General features: G+C 36.6%; 1 protein-coding gene across 2 annotated transcripts in view; it reads right to left on the reverse strand.

The window, feature by feature from the left end:
- Positions 1-21,155, reverse strand: part of RASA2 (RAS p21 protein activator 2) — a 122,989-nt gene that overhangs the window by 21,408 nt on the left and 80,426 nt on the right. The window contains exons 14-19 of one of the 2 annotated variants that reach the window (XM_073023552.1): positions 20,544-20,667; positions 17,556-17,662; positions 14,209-14,292; positions 13,481-13,558; positions 8,599-8,672; positions 7,945-8,051 (exon numbers count right to left, since the gene is read on the reverse strand). In XM_073023552.1, the coding sequence (XP_072879653.1) occupies positions 7,945-8,051; positions 8,599-8,672; positions 13,481-13,558; positions 14,209-14,292; positions 17,556-17,662; positions 20,544-20,667 (574 nt within the window). Of the gene's footprint in view, positions 1-7,941; positions 8,052-8,598; positions 8,673-13,480; positions 13,559-14,208; positions 14,293-17,555; positions 17,663-20,543; positions 20,668-21,155 lie in introns of both variants that reach the window. The other variant, XM_073023551.1, reaches the window with a different exon arrangement.

Below are 21,155 nucleotides of genomic sequence, written 5' to 3' on the forward strand. Positions count from 1 at the left end.
GAGTCTCTCTCAGCTTTCATTTATTTAAAATATATTTTCATTTTTGAAGAAAATTTTCTCTAGAATGTTAGGTTGACACTTTTGTTCTTCAGCATTTTAAAGAGATTATTCCACTGTCCTCCGGTTTTAGTTGCTTTTTATGAGGAGTTAGTTGGCTGTCAACTGTACTGTTGTTCCCCTGTATGTATCTTGTTTTTTGTTTCTCTGCTTGTGAGATTTTCTCTTTATCTCTGGTTTGACTATTGTATGTCTAAGTGCAGTTTCCTTTATCATGCTTTCAGTTCACTGAGCATCTCAGATCTATAAGATACTGTTTCATCAAATATGGGAAATTTTAGGCCATTATTTCTTCAAAAACAATTTTTTATTTTTTTGGTCCAATTCTTTCTCTACTCTCCTTCTGGGACACCAACCACGCATATGTTAGACTACCTGATATTGTAGTAAATGGTCACTGAGGTTTTGTTCATTTTCCCCCAGTCTTTTCTGTGTTCTAGATTGGTTCATTTCTTTCATTTCTACTGATCTATCTTCAAGTTCAGTGAACCAATCTGCTGTTAAGCCCATCAGATTTTTCATGTCAGGTATTGTGCTTTTCAATTCTAGGATTTTCATTTGATTCCTTTTTTTTTTTTCTTTTTTGGCTGAGATTCCCCATTTCTTTACTCACGATGACTACTTTTCCACCAAGTCCTTGAAATATTTATAACAGAGGCTTTAAAGTTCACATCTGCTAATTCCAACATGTAAATCATCTAGGGGTCTACTTCTACTGATCACCTTTTCTCCAGATTATGCATTATAGTTCTGTGTTTCTTCTTGAGTTGTTAATGTTCCATTACATACTGGCCATCATGAATAAAACACTGTAGAAACTATGGATTCAGTTACCTTCTCTTGAAGTTACATCATTGGTGGTTATTGTGAGGGTTGGTTTTATACTTTGTTTATACTATACTTTGTTTATTCTTAATCCTAGAACATAGTCTTTACAACTGAGCCACCACTCTTGAGATTTTGATGAAAATACTGAAGCGTTTGCTAAGCTCTCTAAGTAAAATTCCAAATTCTGTCTCCTTTGAGGGGGACAGAAACTGAAGTCTCTGCTCATCTTCTTAGTTTTCAATTATTGTTTTTCACTAGCCTGTGGGGACAGGTCCCTCTTGCATGAGCAGTTTAAGAGTCAACTAAAGATTTCAGAGGAGTTCACATGCAGACTGAAGAACTCCTCTTTATGCCTCAATTTCCAGTCTCTCTGATAGCCCTAAACTCTATCCTTTGGTATCTCAAGCCAATAAAGCTTAGTTTTCTGCTTGCATTTTAGCACTACCTCATACTGACTAGACTGGGAGTGCTTTCAAGGGGAAAAGCTGTATAAAAATAAATCTTAGGCCGGGCGCAGTGGCTCATGCCTGTAATCCCAGCACTTTGGGAGGCCAAGGTGGGTTAATCCCCTGTGGTTGGGAGTTCGAGACCAGCCTGACCCACATGGAGAAACCCCGTCTCTACTAAAAATACAAAATTAGCCGGGCATGGTGGCACATGCCTGTAATCTCAGCTACTGGGGAGGCTGAGACAGGAGAATCGCTTAAACCCAGGAGGCAGAGGTTGCAGTGAGCTGAGATTGCGCCACTGCACTCTAGCCTGGGCAATAAGAATGAAACTCCATCTCAATCAATCAATAAATCTTAGCCAGCATTGTTCCTTTCTTTCAAGGATCAAATTCTTCAAAGAATTGTTATATATATTCTGCTCAAGGTTTATAATTGTTATCTACGAGACTTAGTCTAATACAAGCTTCTCTACCATTACCAGGACTCTTGGTTTTTTTTTTCTACCATTACCAGGACTCTTTTTTTTTTTTTTAAGTTCAGTTTTACACTGACTCCATCATTTTCTGTTCTCCTTCTTTGCTTCTTCTTTTTCTTTTTCCTCAAAAAGAGTTCTGTATCTATTTTTAAAAGTCAACTTCATGCCCAAATCCTTGGAATTATCCTTAACGTGCCTTTTCCTCTCACTCCCAGTATCTAATCCTCTGGGTACTATCTTTAAAATAGATCCAGAATGTGATCCATTTTTATCATTTCTACTGCTACCAACAGATCCAAGCCATTCTCTTCTCTCCTCTAGAATATTTTAATAGTCTCTTAATTGGTTTCCCTGTACCCTTCATTCATTCTCCATGTAACACTCCACAGGCGTAAGTTATCCTATTAAGACATAAGTTAAACAATGTCGTTCTTCTGCTTAAACCTCCCCAATGTCTTTCCATTTTACTCAAAGTAAAAGCCCACAAGGTCCTATAAAATCTAGCACTTCTATGACCTTTTTGATCTTAGTTCCTATGACCTACCCTCTTCTTCATTTTTTTCCAGCCACAAGAGCTTTCTCTTATCTCTTCAACACTCCAGGCATGATTCTATTTCAAGGCATTTGTTCTGGGTGCTGTTAGTTATTTCTGTGACACTTTTATTGCCAATATCCACATGGTTCACTCGCCGACCATCTTTAGGTTTAGGTCTTTGCTCAAATGTCACTTTCTCAGTGAAGCCTTCCCTGGTTAGACCTTTTAATATTTTAACTCAACTCACTGAACCCATCATTTTCTGTTCCTTGTCCTTGCTTCTTTTTTGTTCATCTCATTTATAATAATCCAACATAAATATAATTTTCTCTTTTTACTGTTTATTGTCTCTTAGTAAAGATCTACAAGGGCAGGGATTTTGATATGTTTTGTTTACTACTTTTCTCTCCAGAGCCTAGAACAGTGTCTGGTACATAGTAGGCACTCAATAAAACACCTGTTGAATAAATGCATGATTGAATCAATTATGTATTTTGTTCTTTAGCTATCAGAAAAAAAAAAAGCTGCAGAGCCCTGTATGTGAAAATACAGGCAGATGAAAACCATGTTAACCTCAGTGTTTTAAGCACTTATGTTTAAAATATCATGGACATTTCTTTTACAATGTCCATTGGTTATACGAGCTAGGGTAGGGCTGGCTATATAAGCTAGGGCATTTAATGTCACATGAAAGTTGTGTGTATGTATATGTGTATAACAGGTCTCCCCAAAGAAGACAGTATCTAATTAAATTTTACAGAACAGAATTTCAAAGATGAGTTAGTACGCCTGGCAGAAATTTTAGAAAGACAAGTGGTTCTTAATGTAATTCAGATGACAGCATATATGGAAGACATGGTGTCCTTTGAAGAATACTTACTATATACCTTTATGCCACTAGTAATAATATGGGTCCTTACCACTGAGGATCTTAAAGACTAGGGGAAGAGATGGAAAAAAGTCATTACTTCTTACATACACAGTATGCCATGTGGCTAAAGATAGACAGTAAGGGAATAGCAACACTGAGGTAGATGAGGCTTACAATGGCTTCCATAAAGAGCTGACACTTGATCTAAGACTTAAAGGACAACAGATTACACAGGTAAAGAAGAAAATAAAGGAATTTTTTGGTAGATATTTTTAGGTACATATGCAAAAGCATGAATGCAAAAGAACATGTAAAAGATGTAAAGAAGGAACTGCAAAAAGTAGTCTGGTGAAACTACATACAGATACTGCAAAAGAGGAGGCTGAATGAGACATAAAGAGGCTGGAACATCAATAACTAGTCTGATCTCCACATATAACTAAGAGAACTTTTACTTGTAGAAGATGACTAAATTATAGAAAGGAGTATAAAATCATAATCATAAGTACACAAGGCCATAAAAATCTCTCAAGGTAATCACGACTGATGGCTGAGTGTCTGATAATATTCATTTGCTACATGTTAGTTTAACTCTACTGATTAGTTGCTTACTATTGCCTGTTAGCACTTGCCTAAAGGGGCCTCAAAAATTTAACAACTTATTGAAGAAAAATCCTTAAAACAGAGAAAATTCTACTAATTCATTTTCCAGTAAAGTGTGAAAAGACCGTATTATTTGACACTAATGGAGAGAAATACTTAATTCACACTACTACTGTATAATAGGAAGACACAGTGAAAGACTCAATGATTTAAGTCTATGTTACAGGAAATTTGGGAGGTATTCTTTCAGACACCAAAGTCACATAGTAAGTGTAGCAAAAGACTACTTAACTAGCAGTCCTGGCTATCTAGAAAACAGCAGGGAAACTGGAAGTAAGCAAAACATTTGCTCAACAACCAGAGAATACAAAGCCCAGGTATTTTATTTATAGGAGAAAGTCCTGATGTTTTCATTCAAAGCCTTTTAATCTTAGGTATAATTTAAACAAACATAGCACTTGCATCCTCACTCATAGTACATTGCTGTAAAAAACAGAGGTGGGTGATGGGATGGGAGTAAGGTGTTATATTATGGTTCACAGACATCACAAGAAATGTAAGATCGCAGCCTTACCACAAAGGATAGAGAAAAACTGTATAAAGCGAACACAGGAACACAAAAAGCACGGCAGTCCAAGGCATTTAGCTGCGGAGTAAATGCATTTAGCTGGAGTAAACAGCTGCACACACCCTTAAGCAGCCCTGAAAATATCACTAAATCAGAATCCATATAACAATTAATATTATCAATGGTAGCCCCAAGTCATCTAGAAGATGTTAACTTACGTTCAATGAACTCTTTTTTAGAAGGCAGGGAAGCATGTAATATATTTTGGAAAGATCCATCAAAATAGTTAAAACAAAAAGCATGGAAGCTTAAAACCACAGGCTTTGGTAAATAAGCTTGAAATTTCATATCTCATTCCTCCAATATCATTCCAAAATTTTAAATTTCTTAAGGCTTAAAAACAATGTAGCTTCTAATGTGTCTATTTTATACCTCTAGTAGCCTCAACATTCTAGAGAATTTTGTTCTCTTAAAATCAGTGGACAGAACAGAGATTCTTTTTTGTTTTTGGAGACAGTCTCCCTCTGTCACCCAGGCTGGAGTGCAGTGGCATGATCTTGGCTAACTGCAGCCACCACCTCTCAGGTTCAAGCAATTCTCCTGCCTCAGCCTCCCAAGTAGCTGGGACTACAGACGCACACCACCACATCTGGCTAATTTTTGTTTTTTTAGTAGAGATGGGGTTTCGCCACGTTGGCCAGGATGGTCTTGATCTCCTGACCTCATGATCCACCTGCTTCAGCCTCTCAAAGTGTTGGGATCACAGGCGCGAGCCACTGCACCCGGCAAGAACAGAGGTTCTTAACTTGAGAATCATAGATGAACTTTAGGTCTATGAACTCCCTGAAATTATTATGCAAAATTTTGTGTCTATGAACTCCCTGAAGTTACATGCACAATTTTTTGTCTGTTTGTAGGTACAGTTTTCTAGACAAAGGGGTCCATAGCTATCTAATTCTTAAAGAAGATTATAAACCAAAAAATACTTCAGAATATTGGTTTAGATTAGAAAATGCTTTAAATGAGGAAAAAAGAACTCATTTATTCATAGAGAATGACTAATTTACCTTAACTCTTATTTAAATGTACCATTAATGTAAACATAATTAGCACCCATTGCTATGCATAGGTGAGAACATTTATATAGTATTCAATAAGTTATAATTTCTAAAACATTCAGAATATGCTTAGCTTAAAAAATGCTATCTGGGCTGGGCACGCTGGCTCACACCTGTAATCTCAGCACTTTAGGAGGCTGAGGCAGGCAGGTCACGAGGTCAGGAGTCCAAGACCAGCCTGGCCAACATGGTGAAACCCTGTCTCTACTAAAAATACAAAAATTCGCTGGGTGTGGTGGCAGGCACCTGTAATCCCAGCTACTCAGGAGGCTGAGGCAGGAGAATCACTTGAATCTGAGAGGCAGAGGTTGCAGTGAGCCAAGATCATGCCACTGCCCTCCAGCCTGGGTAACAGAGTGAGACTCTGTCTCCAAAAAAAAAAAAAGCAGCTATCTGAAAGGGCATATATGTAGCCTATTGACTTTTAGTTATTTGAATATGTAAATGTTATAACAAATTATCTGGGTAATATACCCAAAAGTATAATGCATTTGGTTTCTTATATCTTTCTAATATATTGGGACACATGTAGTCATTCTGGCTAAGCCATTCCTAAGGAAGAATTATGAAATAAAATTTTTTCCTTATCACTCTACTATTCAAGAGTCTCCACTGAAGCACTCTACTTAACTGTATTATATCCTCTTTAAAGCACCCTGTATCTGATGTATTACTCCAGAATTTACAGCAGAAGCTCTCTTAACAGATCTTTACCTAACATTTGACAGATTAACAGACTCTCCATTTCCTCTGTAAAACATACTGAATGCTGCTCATGGGATGCTAAACGCTTGTGGTTGCTTGGGTACTCTGTTAAGCCTGCGCCCTTCTACTTCCATCGGTTAGGCTGTTTTGCTTACCAAGTCTGTTGGGTTTGTTGCTAAACTTATTTATGCTAGTTTTCTATGTTGTAATTATGATTTACTTCACATAAAGAGACAAAGTAAGTGGCCACTACAAAAAGGTTTATTACTTATTTGAAAATCAGGTAAATGCTTTGAAAACCCTCTAAAAAGGAGATGCATACCTCCACAAATAAGGCTGATTTATGTGGGGGTAAGACAGCTGTAAAAGACTAGTGTAACTATCCTGAAAATCTAAGAGGATTTTGTCCTTGGATTACTTTTCAAGTATCTAAGTTCTAGATTTACCTTGGAGAAATCAACCTGAAAACTGATGCATTATGGGTATATTTACACAAGAAAGACAGGAAATCTGATCTATAGGTGAATAGTCAAAGAAATAATCATGGTTCTCTACCAAAATGCTGGTAAACAAATACATAAATATTTAAGATCTGTATGCATCTTTTTGTTTATTTTTAAATGATTCTCGCTTTAACCAACCTTTTGGTTTGGTTAAATGAACATCTCTGGATCCTGATTATTTTGGACAGAAGGGATTCTACTATATAGATGTGATCTGAGATCTAGATACTAAATTCTTCTTGCTAAAATATCAGAAGCTAATGGCCTTCTGTGGATAATTCCTTTTTTTTTTTTTTGAGATGAAGTCTTGCTCTGTCACCCAGGCTAGAGTGCAATGGCACGATCTCGGCTTACTGCAGCCTCTGCCTCCCGGGTTCAAGCGATTCTCCTGCTTCAGCCTCCAGAGTAGCTGGGACTACAGGCATGTGACACCATGCCCGGCTAATTTTTTTTTGGATTTTGCCATGTTGGTCAGGCTGGTCTCAAACTCCTGACCTCAAGTGATCTGCCCGCCTTTGCCTCCCAAAGTGCTAGGATTACAGGCATGAACCACCACACCTGGCCTTCTGTGGAAAATCACCCCAATGGAATAAACTCAAAAGCAGTTTATTTAAAGGACTGTGTCAGTCTACTGAGGGATAAGCTTTGCCTCTCTGCAGCTCTCAAATCACACTGTAGGAAGATGGCTTCATTTACACAAATAGCCCACTTGTACAGGCAACAAAGTCTTCTCAGAAGGCAAATTATTAAGTCATCTACCTTGGGGTTAGCTTGGCTAAGAGCCTAGGATGAATTTGACAACAGAATAGGTATCACAATCTATGGTGTAACTGTGGGAATGTCTAGCTGATATTTTCCAATGAAGCACAGAAATATTCTCATTTATTAGATATTGAATCTTGCCAATTTTGCCTCTGAGAGTTAAAGAAACTCCCATGTTCTAAGAGGTTTAGCTGTGGCTCTTTGATAAATAACAGTATGGAATACTATGGATTTTTAGAAAACAGAGTACACTAAAGGAATACCATTTTCAGAAACTCAAGAAATTTAATGTGAGAAAAACATAATATACATGCGGTTACTGTCAAATATTTTTTCATTCTTAGTACGTATGGAGAAACCACAAACTATAGTAATATTACTAAAAGGATTCACTAGAGTCACAATAAGCGGCAAAGAAACCTACACCGAGAACCAGGAAAAACCCCATAATAAAGCATAAACACAACTACCTGGCTGTTTGTGGTAGGTGAGCTCTCTGCTTGTTAAGCAGAACCATCGTTTCTTAAAATTCTTTTTTCCAATCCGAGTTCTTCCCTGAGCTCTTTTATACATCTCACTGCCAACATAACAGATGTAAACATTTAGCTACAAAAATTAAAAGTTAATCCAAAACAAAGAAGTATCCTTTAATTTTAAATGACATGAATAGTTGTGTAAGATTATATTAAATATATAGAAATGTTTTTGCCATCCATGACTGTTGCATTTATTTTGGCCATACTAAAGGATTAAGGTCTTCAATTAATTTAATATTTTTAATTCTACTATGCAGAACAAAAAAGGACCAAATGAGTGATTCCCCTGCTTAACTTATAATGAACACTGTACATTAAGACAAATAGTGCTGTTACTTTTTTAAAGTACTCTAAATACCCATCATCTCACTATAATTGCAAAACAACTCTAGGACTGTATGCACAGGAAATCATGCTTTTCTGCCATAAAGTTTGTAGGACAGTAAAGGTGACTTACCTGATTGCTAATTTTGGCAGTTCTAACACAGAACATAATGCCAGATCTCCTCACTCTTAGACCCACGCTCTTTGTACTTACTTAATATCTATACTGATACATGACTTTCACGTCTAATTTGATTAAATTACCCTTCTTTCAGGTGCACAGGCTCACTCGTACCACTGGACTCTTTAGTTTCAGTAGATGAAATTTCATCCAAGAACTAAATGGGGAAATGGGGAAATATTACACTGTGTGATAAGGAACATTATAAAAAATTTAGTTTATCTTACATGTCATTGATTATAATGGGAAGTTCTTCATTACTAATGAATACACATGATAGTAATTTATAAAACAAAACACATATTATAAAGGAAATCCCTAATTTACAAATGACAAGTATTATAAAAGTCTTATTTATTTATTTGGAGACAGAGTCTCTGTTGCCCAGACTGAAGTGCAGTGGTGCAGTCTCGGCTCACTGCAACCTCTCCCTCCTGGGTTCAAGTGATTCTCATGCCTCAGTCTCCCAAGTAGCTGGGATTACAGGCATGTGCCACCACACCCAGCTAATTATTTTGTATTTGTAGTAGAGACAGGGTTACAGTATGTTGGCCAGGCTGGTCTTGAACTCCTGGCCTCAAGTGATCTGTCTGCCTCAGCCTACCAAAGTGCTGGGATTACAGGTGTGAGCCACCGTGCCCAGCCTAAAACTTCGTTCTTAAGTTACTTAAAACCCAGAACATATTTCCATGTAGAAATAATTCAATCCATAATTCCTTAACTGCAATTCTGAAATACATAAAGTTCTGAATACAAAGTTTTAAAATCTTGTCTTTGATTCGAAGTACTCATTTAGGGGTATAACTTAACCTGAACTGGTGTAAGGCTATTTACACTCTGTGCTTATATTACTTACTGTAAGTATTCACACACTGTGCTATAAGAATTAATGTATTTGATTGTGGGGTGCTACCCGAGGCTCCACTGGCAGGTGTTACATATAGTATATACTGATTACCTTTTGAAACTCTGAAAAACTGAATTCTGAAATACTTTTGGTCCCAATGATTTTACATATAAGATTGTGACCCTTTCTTATAGGTTAAGGATCACCAAAGTATGGCTCAGAGGGCCACGTCTGACCTGTAGCCTGTTTTTGTAAGGCCCATAAGAATACAGGTCGAACACTCCTAATCTGAAAATCCCAAATGTTCCAAACACCCAAAACTTTTTGAGTGCCAACAGGATATTCAAAGGAAATGCTTGCTGGTGCATTCTGGATTTTGAATTTTGGATTTTCAGATTAGGGATGCTCAACCAGTTAAAAAAATATACATGGAGAGAGACAGAATGAATAAAAGTATTTCAAAATTTGAAAAAATCCAAAATCCAAAACACTTTATCAAGCATTTTTGATAGAGGATACTCAACCTGTAACTATTACATTTCTAAATGTAACAATTAGGGTTACATTTAGGATTGTGAAAGCCTTGTGAAAACAAAGACTAAGTGGCAGAGACCTTATGTGATCAGCAAAGCCTAAAATATTTTCTCACTGTCCCTTTACAGAAAAGTTTGCCAACTTCTACTATATATAACTGATTTTAACTCTGAAAGATGGTATTTCACAGTCATGACTGAAGTGTAAACAGGTTATCTGGGATAATCTGGAAATCTAATCACCATTTATAAACTTTCCATGGAGAATGTGGGAATGTGGTGACTCAAGAAAATTTATAGTATCCATCTTTACCAGGTCAGCCAGTGAAGAACATTTAACTTCACAAATATGCTACCTTGATTGGTTAAAGGCTTTTTAGTATTTGGTTGTCTCTTCATGGGAAAGGGAAATTAGCACTTCAAGGAACAATTCCTTTTTCTTTTCTTTTCTTTTTTTTGAGATGGAGTCTTGTTCCGTCACCCAGGCAGGAATGCAATGGTGTGATCTTGGCTCACTGCAACCTCCACCTCTCAGGTTCAAGCGATTCTCCTGCCTCAGCCTCCCGGGTAACTGGGACTACAGGCGCCCACCACCATGCCTGGCTAATTTTTGTATTTTTAGTACAGACAGGGTTTTACCATATTGGCCAGGCTGGTCTCAAACTCCTGACCTTGTGATCTGCCTGCCTCTACCTCCCAAAGTGCTGGGATTACAGGCGTGAACCACCATGCATGCCTGGATGGAACAATTCTTTTCTTTTTCTTTTTTTTTTTTTAATCTACCATTACCTTGATTTTGAGGAACAATTCTTGTTCTTAAAGAATCCTATTTTGCCTCCTAAATGAGCTATCAATTTGTTTAGTTCATTAGGTGGGTATTACAAACTCAGAAACTCAGAAAGGGTTTGCATTTCTTTGCTTTTTCCTTTATACTTTTCTACGTTGTTCTGCTTAGGACTTAAACAAAACAAACCACATTCCAATAAGGATAATATTGAGGCTCCAGTGCCTATTCTCAAGTAGAATTTGGAGACACAGTCATTTTCTCCTAAGACTGGCTGATGATTGCCCACCAGAGCTCAGACTTAAGGAGTTTTCAAATGGAATGTTTACTTCTGCTTGCTGGGAGAAAATATTGGTAAGTGAAAGAACAAGAACAGAGTTCCTTTTGCATTATATATGGGTAATGTGGGTACAAGTATCCAAGAGAACTGAAGAAGCACCCTACCATAGCATCAGTTCTCCCAGATGGACCATCCACTAATGGAGTCTAAGTTATGTGAATATTTTATTTCTTAATATATACCTGAAGTCACTGATTTGTTAGCAAATATTATTTATAATAGTTTATTTTATTTTTTTGAGACAGCGTTTCGCTCTTGTTGCCCAAGCTGGAGTGCAATGGCATGATCTCGGCTCATTGCAACCTCTACCTCCCGGATTCAAGCAATTCTCCTGCCTTAGCCTCCCTAGTAGCTGGGATTACAGGCGTGTGCCACCAGGCCTGGCTAATTTTTTGTATTTTTAGTAGAAACGGGGTTTCACCACGTTAGCCAGGCTGGTCTCCAACTCCCGACCTCAGGTGATCCGCCCACTTTGGCCTCCCAAAATGCTAGGATTACAGGTGTGAGCCACTGTGCCCAGCCAATACTTTATTTAGGAACTATGGGGTAAATACAGAGATATGAAGTGAAAGAAACCCCAGTAATTAAAGATGGACTATAGGCAGGGTGACTATAGGTCCCAGTTTGCTCAGGACCATCCCCATCAGGGCCATTCCTATAATCCCAGAATAATCACTAACAGTATTTTTCACTCTTAAAAGTGTTCTGGTTTAGACATCAAATTATATGGTCACCTTGTTCATAGAACTATCCAGGTTACCTTTCTAAACTGCAGGGAATAGCATATGATTCAGAGTTATACTCTTATTTTCTTCTGCATCAATAGTAAATGTCACTAGTCAGAGTGCCAATATGAGAAATTGAGCTTCACAAGCTTTTACAATTTATAGCACTGCACATATCTTGTTGTAACTACTAAATAATAAAGGAAACTAGGATATTAGGGCGAAGTATCCTATGTCAGCTGAGGGATTTAGAACCAAATCTGAGACAGAGGCATACTGTGGCGATAGTCCATTAGAATGTGAGTGGGTGACTCAGGGCAGCTCAGGAACAGACTAAACTCCTGGTACCCTTAAATCCTTTCTCCACTGACATTATCAACTCTACATATTCTGATTATATCAGGGGAAAAAAAAATCAGATACTACCATAGCCTTGGTCACAAAACATGGAAAAACAACCCTCAAACAAAAGACAGTACATCATAATCTTGCCAATAAAAGTCTGCCTACAGTGTCACAAATGTTTCAACAATGTCCTAAAAATAAAAGGGCAGCTTTTTCTTTGCCTATTCTTTTGAAAGACTTTCTCCTCAAAAGCCTTCAATGGTTGGTCTAAAAATTTTTGGTTAAACAGGCACTATTCTAGATGAAAAACACTCCAATGGACTTTTTAAAATCATCATTTTTCACTTATTAAGTCTCTGTAAGAACCCTAAGTATAAAGAAAGGCCCAAATGTATGCCTCAACAAAATAAATACTCTCGCAACCAACTGCTAGTTATGCTACAGAAACTGAATGAAGTCTTTAACATTTGGCTTTGTTAATTTGGATTCATTAAGTTAAGAGTGTGATACATAAAATACAGTACTTTCTTCAGGCCCAGTTTAGATATAATTCATTTCTCTCCTTATTTTTTAATTTTTAACTTCTAGACTATATGGGATACAGTACTTCAAAGGTTAACTTTTCTTTATAAATTTTCAGCATTTTACAATAATGCTATATTTTGTTCAGACGATTCAGGACTAAAGACTCAAGAAATTAAAGATCCTTTCAAAACATTCTCAACTTTTAAATGAAGTGATTTTTGTATGCTGCAGGACTTGTGTTCGGATATTATATACTATAGGCTTTTGTACATTTATAGTAACTTTCCTCAGGTTACTACCATGAATTTATATTGTTCATTAAATGTTCAATAATGTATATATTTTTTACTAGGGCAATTAAGTGCCCACTCTACATCGGGCACCATACAAAGCCTTTACCCCCAGAGACCAGAGGTTCTCAACCAGAGGCAATTCTGTCCCTCAAAGAACATTTGGCAATACCTGGAGGCATGTTTGGCTGTCAAAACAGGAGGCATACTTATTGCATCTAAGGGGTAGAGGCCAGGGATGCTGCTAAATATCCTGAAACGCACAAGCCAGCTCCTCAGAATCAAGAATTATCTGGCCCCAAATGCCAATAGTGTCACTTTGAGAAATTCTAACCCTAGACATCTGTAATTTGTGTTTCTAAGGCACTGGCAAAAGTAGTAGTTGTTAAACTTATTTAGGTATTTTCAAAGCTGAAAAGCACAGCCCTGTATAAGAAGAAAAAAGAAAAAGGAAGCCTTTTTGATGAACAGTTTAAACATTATTATTTAAACTGGGGATTGATATAATATATATAAAATGTTATTTCCCCTATGCTATACGAAATAAATATTAATTCCAGAATAAAATAATCATACCTTTTTAACTGCCATAATATATCCTTCTTCTTGAAACATTTTGAAAAATTCACACATGAATGTCTCTTTGAAACTTGACTAAGAAAAAACAAACACAGGGTTTATATGTGTTAGAGAATTAAGAATAGAATGGACTGCATTTTTAAGCTGAGGATTAAGGCCTAAAAGGACTCAATTATATATTTTCAGAATTCAGGGCTTGGAGTGGAAGACTTCTTTCAAAGCTGTCATGCGATTATGGCACAAGCAGGCAGGCAGGCAGACTGTCCTGCAGTTCCTTACTAGGCTCTCTTTGCCTTATTTAGCAGTGTTCATGAAACTGCATTTTTTTTTTTTAATGTTCTCATTAAACTATTAAAAAAAATTTTTTTTTATTTTCTAGAGACAGGGTCTTGCTAAGTTGCTGGGACTGGAGTGCAATGGCTATTCACAGGTGCCATCATTGTGCACTGCAGCCTTGAACTCCTGGCCTCAAGTGAGTTTCCCGCTTCAGCTTCCTGGAATTAAAGACACAAGTCACCATGCCCAGCTTCTGAAACTGTCCTCTTTAACAGGTGACTAAGAGAGTATCTACTTAAAAGACAGCTACTGTGTCTGTGTGTGTGTGTGTGTGTATATATATATATGTATAGTTTTTAATTTGGAAGAAGGTAAGTCAAGGAGAAAGGATCATAGGACGTAACAACATTTAGAAGTGTAAAAACAAAATAAAAGATGTAAGGACTTACCTTGCTTTTGGACAGACTCCCCCAGCTTCCCAAAGTTTGTATAGTTTTTGAGATGAGAGTTAATGTTCTAATTGTCTGTGCATCCTAAAGAATATAAAAAAGACCAAAACTACCATTAAGTCTTCAAGAAAACAATTTGTATAAAAAAGCAGAGTAGAGTAAATGAACTACATTGCTGTAAAACAATGACTCAAAAATGTTCAAACCACACACAGTTAAAATCTAGCTAAGGCTGGGTACAATTCACTGGCCTAAGGAATTAAGAGACTAAAGAAGCCATATATAATTAACAATTCTTCCCAAAGTAATTATTAAAGATGTGGTGCTTTTAAAAGTCATATATATATATATATATATATATACACACACACACATATATACACATACACACACACATTTTTTTTTTTTTTCTGAGATGGAGTCTCACTCTGTTGCCTAGGCTGGAGCGTAGTGGTGTAACCTCAGCTCACTGTAACCTCCACCTCCTGGGTTCAAGCGATTCTCCTGTCTCAGCCTCCTAAGCAGCTGGGATTACAGGTGCCTGCCACCACGCTTGGCTAATTTTTGTATTTTTAGTAGAGACAGGGTTTTGCCATGTTGGCCAGGCTGGTCTCGAACTCCTGACCTCAGGTGATCTGCCCGTCTTGGCTTCTCAAAGTGCTGGGATTACAGGCCAAAGCCATAATTTTATCAATGTTATATGTAAGTTGTTTCATACAGTATGGCACCTTGGATTACCTGACAAATTGTATTCACTTCTGGAATGTCAAAGGCATCTACTTTACTACCTTATAACTTAAAATGGCAGTTTTAGGTGTTCCAAATTTTCTGTGCTCAGCTCACCACTAAACATATTCAATACTTTAAACGGCTTTTGCAATTAACTCTTTTCACCATGGAAGCAAAGACCTAAATTCAGCTTAGGAAATGTGAAGTCACCTAGTTCTTTTTGATCTTACCAGAGGGTGATTATTTGGGTCTATTATCCAAGAGGTTTTTCAGGCCTGTCTATCTGAAAGAAGTAATATATAGTAATATATAAAATTGACTAAACGGTGTTCCCTCAGAAATCTTTGCTCCTTCATTTTTTTTTTTAATTGAGATATAATTTACATATGACAAAATGAATAGATCTTAAATGTATACCCTGCTGAATTTTCACCAATCCATATATTTGTGTAAGTTTCTATCAAAACACAGACTATTTTTATTTGTTTTAAGGATTCAAGCAAACAATATCTTGCATCTGAAGACATACCAAGAAAAATTTAGATACAGAAAAGCTTTAGTTCAATTTTTGGCTCACATTCCTTAATATTTTAGTACCCCCCTGCCCCCACATTGAAAATAGGCAATGAATGTGAAGGGAAGAGATGATCAGAATATAAGGCAATCTGGAAAAGAAGGAATATCTGAAATATGATCATTATAATATACTTATAAAATAGAAACACACCTAAATTAAGGCTATTCAGAAAACATTTTAGCTGTAACATTTGGGATTTCATTATATCTATAAAAGGTCCCCACAATTCTCTGCCTTTGAAGAAAATAATAATCTTAAAGATGTCCTGGCACCTGCACTCACGTTTTCTTGCAGCACTATTTACAATAGCAAAGTCATGGAACCAACCTAAGTATCCATCAACATCTGTTACTGGAATGCGCAAATTCAAGTATGAATACAAGGCAGACTCACAAGTTCAGAAGTAGGTGTTCTGTTTATGTCCAGAATGTTGCTACCACGCTTTCATTGCCTCAGAGTTCTGTGCAGCTTTAGTAACAAAGCCACAGAATGGACAGCCCTGTGAACAAAAGGACACTGGCCCACTCTCTGCTGGGGCTACTCACAGACCATTTATCCTTTGGCAAGAAATGGCGTGGTGCTGCCACTGCAACATGGTTCTATTCAGTACTCACAAAGTTAAGTGAGTGTTAATGTCATGTAGTTGTTGAGAGGAGAAATGGGTATTCAGAACTTGGTTTAACTCTAAAACTCATTGTTTTCCCTACACTATTGAGCAACTCCTCTTGGCTGTGAATTTCCTAAGGGCAAAGAGTATCTTATTCATCACTGCATCTCTAGTACTGAGCATGAAATGATACACTGTAGGTACCTGAACATCTGTCTAAGAGGTTGGAAGGGATAGGATTAAGCTTACAGACGATAAAGACTGACTGAATTTGAATCCCAGTTAAATCCAGTTCAAACTGAGTAAAATCAAATCATAATTTGTCAGCCGTGTGAGCGTGGAAAAGTTACTCTATTGTGATTTCCTTATCTGCACATGTGGATGATAACAGAATTTACCTCACAGGGTTGCTAGGAGGACCAAATAAGCTAAAACATAAAGTAGTTAGAACAAGGCCTAGTACAAAGCACTAAATAAATGTGGGCTATTATTATTATTTGTTATACAAATCAGCAACTAAGAGCAATTAGATAAGATTATAAAGTATTTGGAACATAAAAGCTTAAAGAATTAGCCAAATTATACCATATAAGAAGGAATCAGAAGTATAGCAAAAATAGAGAATTTTAAAAATTAAGAAATAAACATGTAAATCTATGCAGTGGAGATTTAGATTTTTGATAATTAAATAGGACTCCAGAACACAAGATTATATGCTTAAAAAATTTTTAAATCTCACATGTTTACAGTATTACCTCAGGTAAATAAAAAGTAAAAATACTGATATATTTAACAAGTTATATTCCAATAAAAGTTCCTACACCTTTCACTACACTGCATTCTTAGTTTCTTTTTCTGTTTTAACTGTTCATGCTTATCCAGTTCACCTGCCATTTAATATTTTCTAATTATATGCTGTCAGTTTCATTGCTACTGAAATCTTCTATCTTAGATGCTGTTTCTAAATTAAATGGAATTTCTCTTATAGCCTTCTTAGAGAAAGGAGCCTCTTCAAATTTCCGTGAAATTTAAAAATATCTGCAAAATTAAACTATTTTAATAAATCAAGAAGGCAGATTTTGTTTAAATAAAATACCTATCAAAATGAAACCCATAACTAATGAAAAAAAATCTTATGGAAATTTATAAACACACACAGTAGCATATGAAAAAATATAATAAATCCCCTTTGTACTCATCACTAACCTTCAATAATTAGCATTTTATCACTCTTGCAGAACATCTTTTAACAACAACAAAAAATAGGATTATCAGTCTCACTTGAAAGACTGAAATGGCCAAGAAAAATGCTGAGTAAATTTAAGTATCAGTTATAAGAAAATACAGCCCAGTGAAATTGACTTATTTTATCTTTTCTTCATTTTAATAAAAATTAAAAAATGGAATAAAGCTTTCAGAAGAACAAACACTTACTGGATGATGAGGTCGCAAATGAAAAGTATGAGGTGATACTACGGCTACAGCAAAGAAACGAAGAAATACAAAGCTGCTCACTGCAGAATACTGAACATGAGGGTCATCTGCAGGAAAAAAATGGTGAAATGTCATGCACAAAAACACTTAATTAAAAAACAAAGATGATAAATTAAAAAATATAGAAAAGACACGTAAACTAGGAGAGCAACATAATTTGTCTAGTAAGAGCCGAGTTGATGAAATGATAGTGATGTTTATGACAAAATTAAAACACCCTATGATTAAAAAATCCAAAAGAAGAAATAATATGAAAAAAGACAAAGCTGTTAGGTTTATAGAAATATTTTAATTTGAAAAATACCTCTTTCCTCACCTGCAAGAAGAGACTGCTAAAATTACGACAAAAATAAAAGTAGTATCTAGCACTACCTAGTGGTAACACTGAATCCCTTAAGAGTACGATACAAGGCTACTTTCAGTTTTAGGTTCTTGTTTCAATTTCCTCCCCAGAATCGTGATAATATTAAAAGTTATGCAACAAAAACAATTAGACAGAAATGTTTACTTTAAAAAAGCTATCAATAGTCCATAAATAAAAATGCAGATGAACTGAAGACTACTGGTGGCTTTGATTATTCACCTACAACTTTCGTTTCAGACTGGAGTCAACACTTTACCCAACAATCAGACGGATGGTGGTTTGGGAAAAGAAGCAGGTGGCGAGGGAAAGAATCTTTAGGTTTCGTTCGAGTTTTAACTCTTCTAAGTCATTCAGTAGGTAACCATTAACAAGTCATTTAATTTGTCATTGTTTAATAATATCTGCTTTTTACCTGCTGTCTGCCCTGCCCTCCTACCTCTCCTTTCCCCATTCTTCTAGGGTAGTAAAAACAACAAAAATGACAGAATATGAAACACTTATGGCAACAAAACTGTCACTACTATAGTCTACTGAGGATATGATGACCATATTAAGTCAACAAAAACATAACTAAGGAGATACATCTGCATGTATATAAAAACATAAAGTGTTGGCTGGACACGGTGACCCACACCTGTAATTCCAGCACTTTGGGAGACTGAAGCGGGTGGATCACCTGAGGTCAGGAGTTCGAGACCAGCCTGACCAACATGGAGAAAGCCCGTTTCTACTAAAAATACAAAATCAGTCAGGCGGGGAGGCCTATGTCTGTAATCCCACCTACTGGGGAGGCTGGGAACCCAGGAGGCAGAGCTGCAGTGAGCCGAGATTATGCCATTGCACTCCAGCCTGGGCAACAAGAGTGAAACTCGGTCTCAAAACAAAAACAAACAAAAAAAAATCCAAAAAGTGTTTAAGATCATTTATATAAAGAAGAATTAAACAGCTAAAACAGATTTAAGGCCAAATAGAGTATAGTGAATGGCAGCATGTGGTTTGGAGTAGACCAGGCCCAGGTTTGAGGCCCTGCTTGCCTGTTGGCCATGCCATAGACCTTGGTAAAGTTACTCAGCTTCTCTAAACCTTTGTTTCTCACCTAATGGGAGTAGTACCTACCTCATGTGGTTTTGTGAAGATGACAACAGGAGATAATGGAGGCTAATACACTAACACTGTGTGTGTTACTAAGTAGTCAATGTGGTTATCATGATCTAACTATTTAAAAATAAAATTTCAATGAGCATTTCACTTTTCCGTGTGCCTCTGGCTCCCCTTATTTTTGTTATGAAGATTAGATTTACTTACTTATTTGCAACTATAATTAGCAAAGACATTTAGATATGAATTTATCTACGTTAGACAACTCAGCCCCACTAATTTAGTAATGGGTCAATTTAGCAGAAGGGCGGTTAACTGCACACATGTGTGCACAGGGTGAGCACACACTTAAAAGAACATAAAACTGCAAAATCTCTTCAGATGGTTACAGAAATAAACTCACAGTTTTGCACAGCTGGTTAAGACGGATAATTTAAGTACCTGCCTAATTCTACCCTCCTATCCACCACCTCCCATTATAGACAGATCTGGAAAGCTAGCCATAGCTAGTTTATTTACTTATCAGAGATATATTAAAATGTGAATAATTCTAAGTATTAACAGCGACAGTAACTCTGAATTTAATGAAAAGTTTCTAAGCAAAACCTTGACATAGCTACTTTTTCAAAATTAAAATATGCCAGTAACTGATACATGTACCTTAAAACTCTATGTATGTTGCAACAGAAAGGTTTCTAACGTCTAAGGCCATTTCTATAAAAACCTCTCACCACCAAAACCTTATTAGCATTCTCATACTGTCAAATCTAGTCAATTTTATGGAACTAAAGATTCTCACCATCTGAATGCATGCAGCTGGAAAAGATAGTTGGTATAAATAACAAAGGTATTTTTAACCCTCATAAGCATCTGGTATAAATGCTTACTTATACAATGTTACAGTTCTAAATTTTTGCCTTTCTTTAACGGTGATTTTGATTTGCTCTTTGTATAAAGTTGCATTATACTGAAATAAAATGGAATATGTATTTTGAGATTTCAAGAAAAATCAGATTTCTTATGAGAAAGCTAGAATCATTTTGAAAAACTAAAGAAGGTTGTACTTAAAAACCTTAGGCCAGGAGCAGTGGCTCACGCCTGTAATCCCAGAACTTTGGGAGGCCAAGGCGGGCAGATCACGAGGTCAGGGGATCAAGACCATCCTGGCTAACTCGGTGACACCCCATCTCTACAAAAAATACAAAAAATTAGCCAGGCGTGGTTGCGGGTGCCTGTAGTCCCAGCTACTCGGGAGGCTGAGGCAGGAGAATGGCATGAACCTGGGAGATGGAGGTTGCAGTGAGCCGAGATAGCACCACTGCACTCCAGCTGGGGTGACAGAGCGAGACTCTGTCTCAAAAATAAACAAATAAATAAATACCTTTGCACAAACCAAACATGTAATTAATATCTACAAAAAAGTAAAGAAAAAGAAATGGCATGTTTTAGTAAAACAAGGCACTTACTAGGAAATCTCTGAGTAGCCATCTGCCTTAGAGAATAAAAGATATCACACATTACAGTGGGACAGCTCATACTTGATTTTACAATTGTACTGAATAACTTGTCTACGTAGTAGCGCAGATTCTCCTGCGGGATTTAAAAAGGGAAACATTAAGATTTTGATGTTCACACATCTTCAATAGCCTTCATGAAAGAAAAATGTAAGAAAATGAGGTTTATTAGACAGTCACTATCTAACATTTTTTAAAGCACTGTTTCCCTTTTCCAAACTCATTTGGTTTAAGGACAATTTATATACTGACTTAATTTAATAAGTTAAATTTAGATTTGCTAGGCGTTAAGAGGTGAATCTATGAATAAACCTCACAAGAAGCAACAGGGAATAAAATGATCCAAAAGGAAATCACAAAATAACTCAGATACACAAGCACAGGACGTTGTGACACTATTATCCATTGCAGTAAAAATGTGTGACCCTAACACAATCACTGCTTTTTCAGAGGCCACTGAAAGTAATGACTGATCAAGTCACTGTGTCACTTAGCCTGATCAGTTTGAGCCCAAAGGAATGGCTAGAACAGGGCTTGTAACTAGCTATAGCTTAAATTCACTAT

Source organism: Chlorocebus sabaeus, chromosome 15 (assembly GCF_047675955.1).
Source record: "Chlorocebus sabaeus isolate Y175 chromosome 15, mChlSab1.0.hap1, whole genome shotgun sequence".
NCBI lineage: Eukaryota > Metazoa > Chordata > Mammalia > Primates > Cercopithecidae > Chlorocebus > Chlorocebus sabaeus.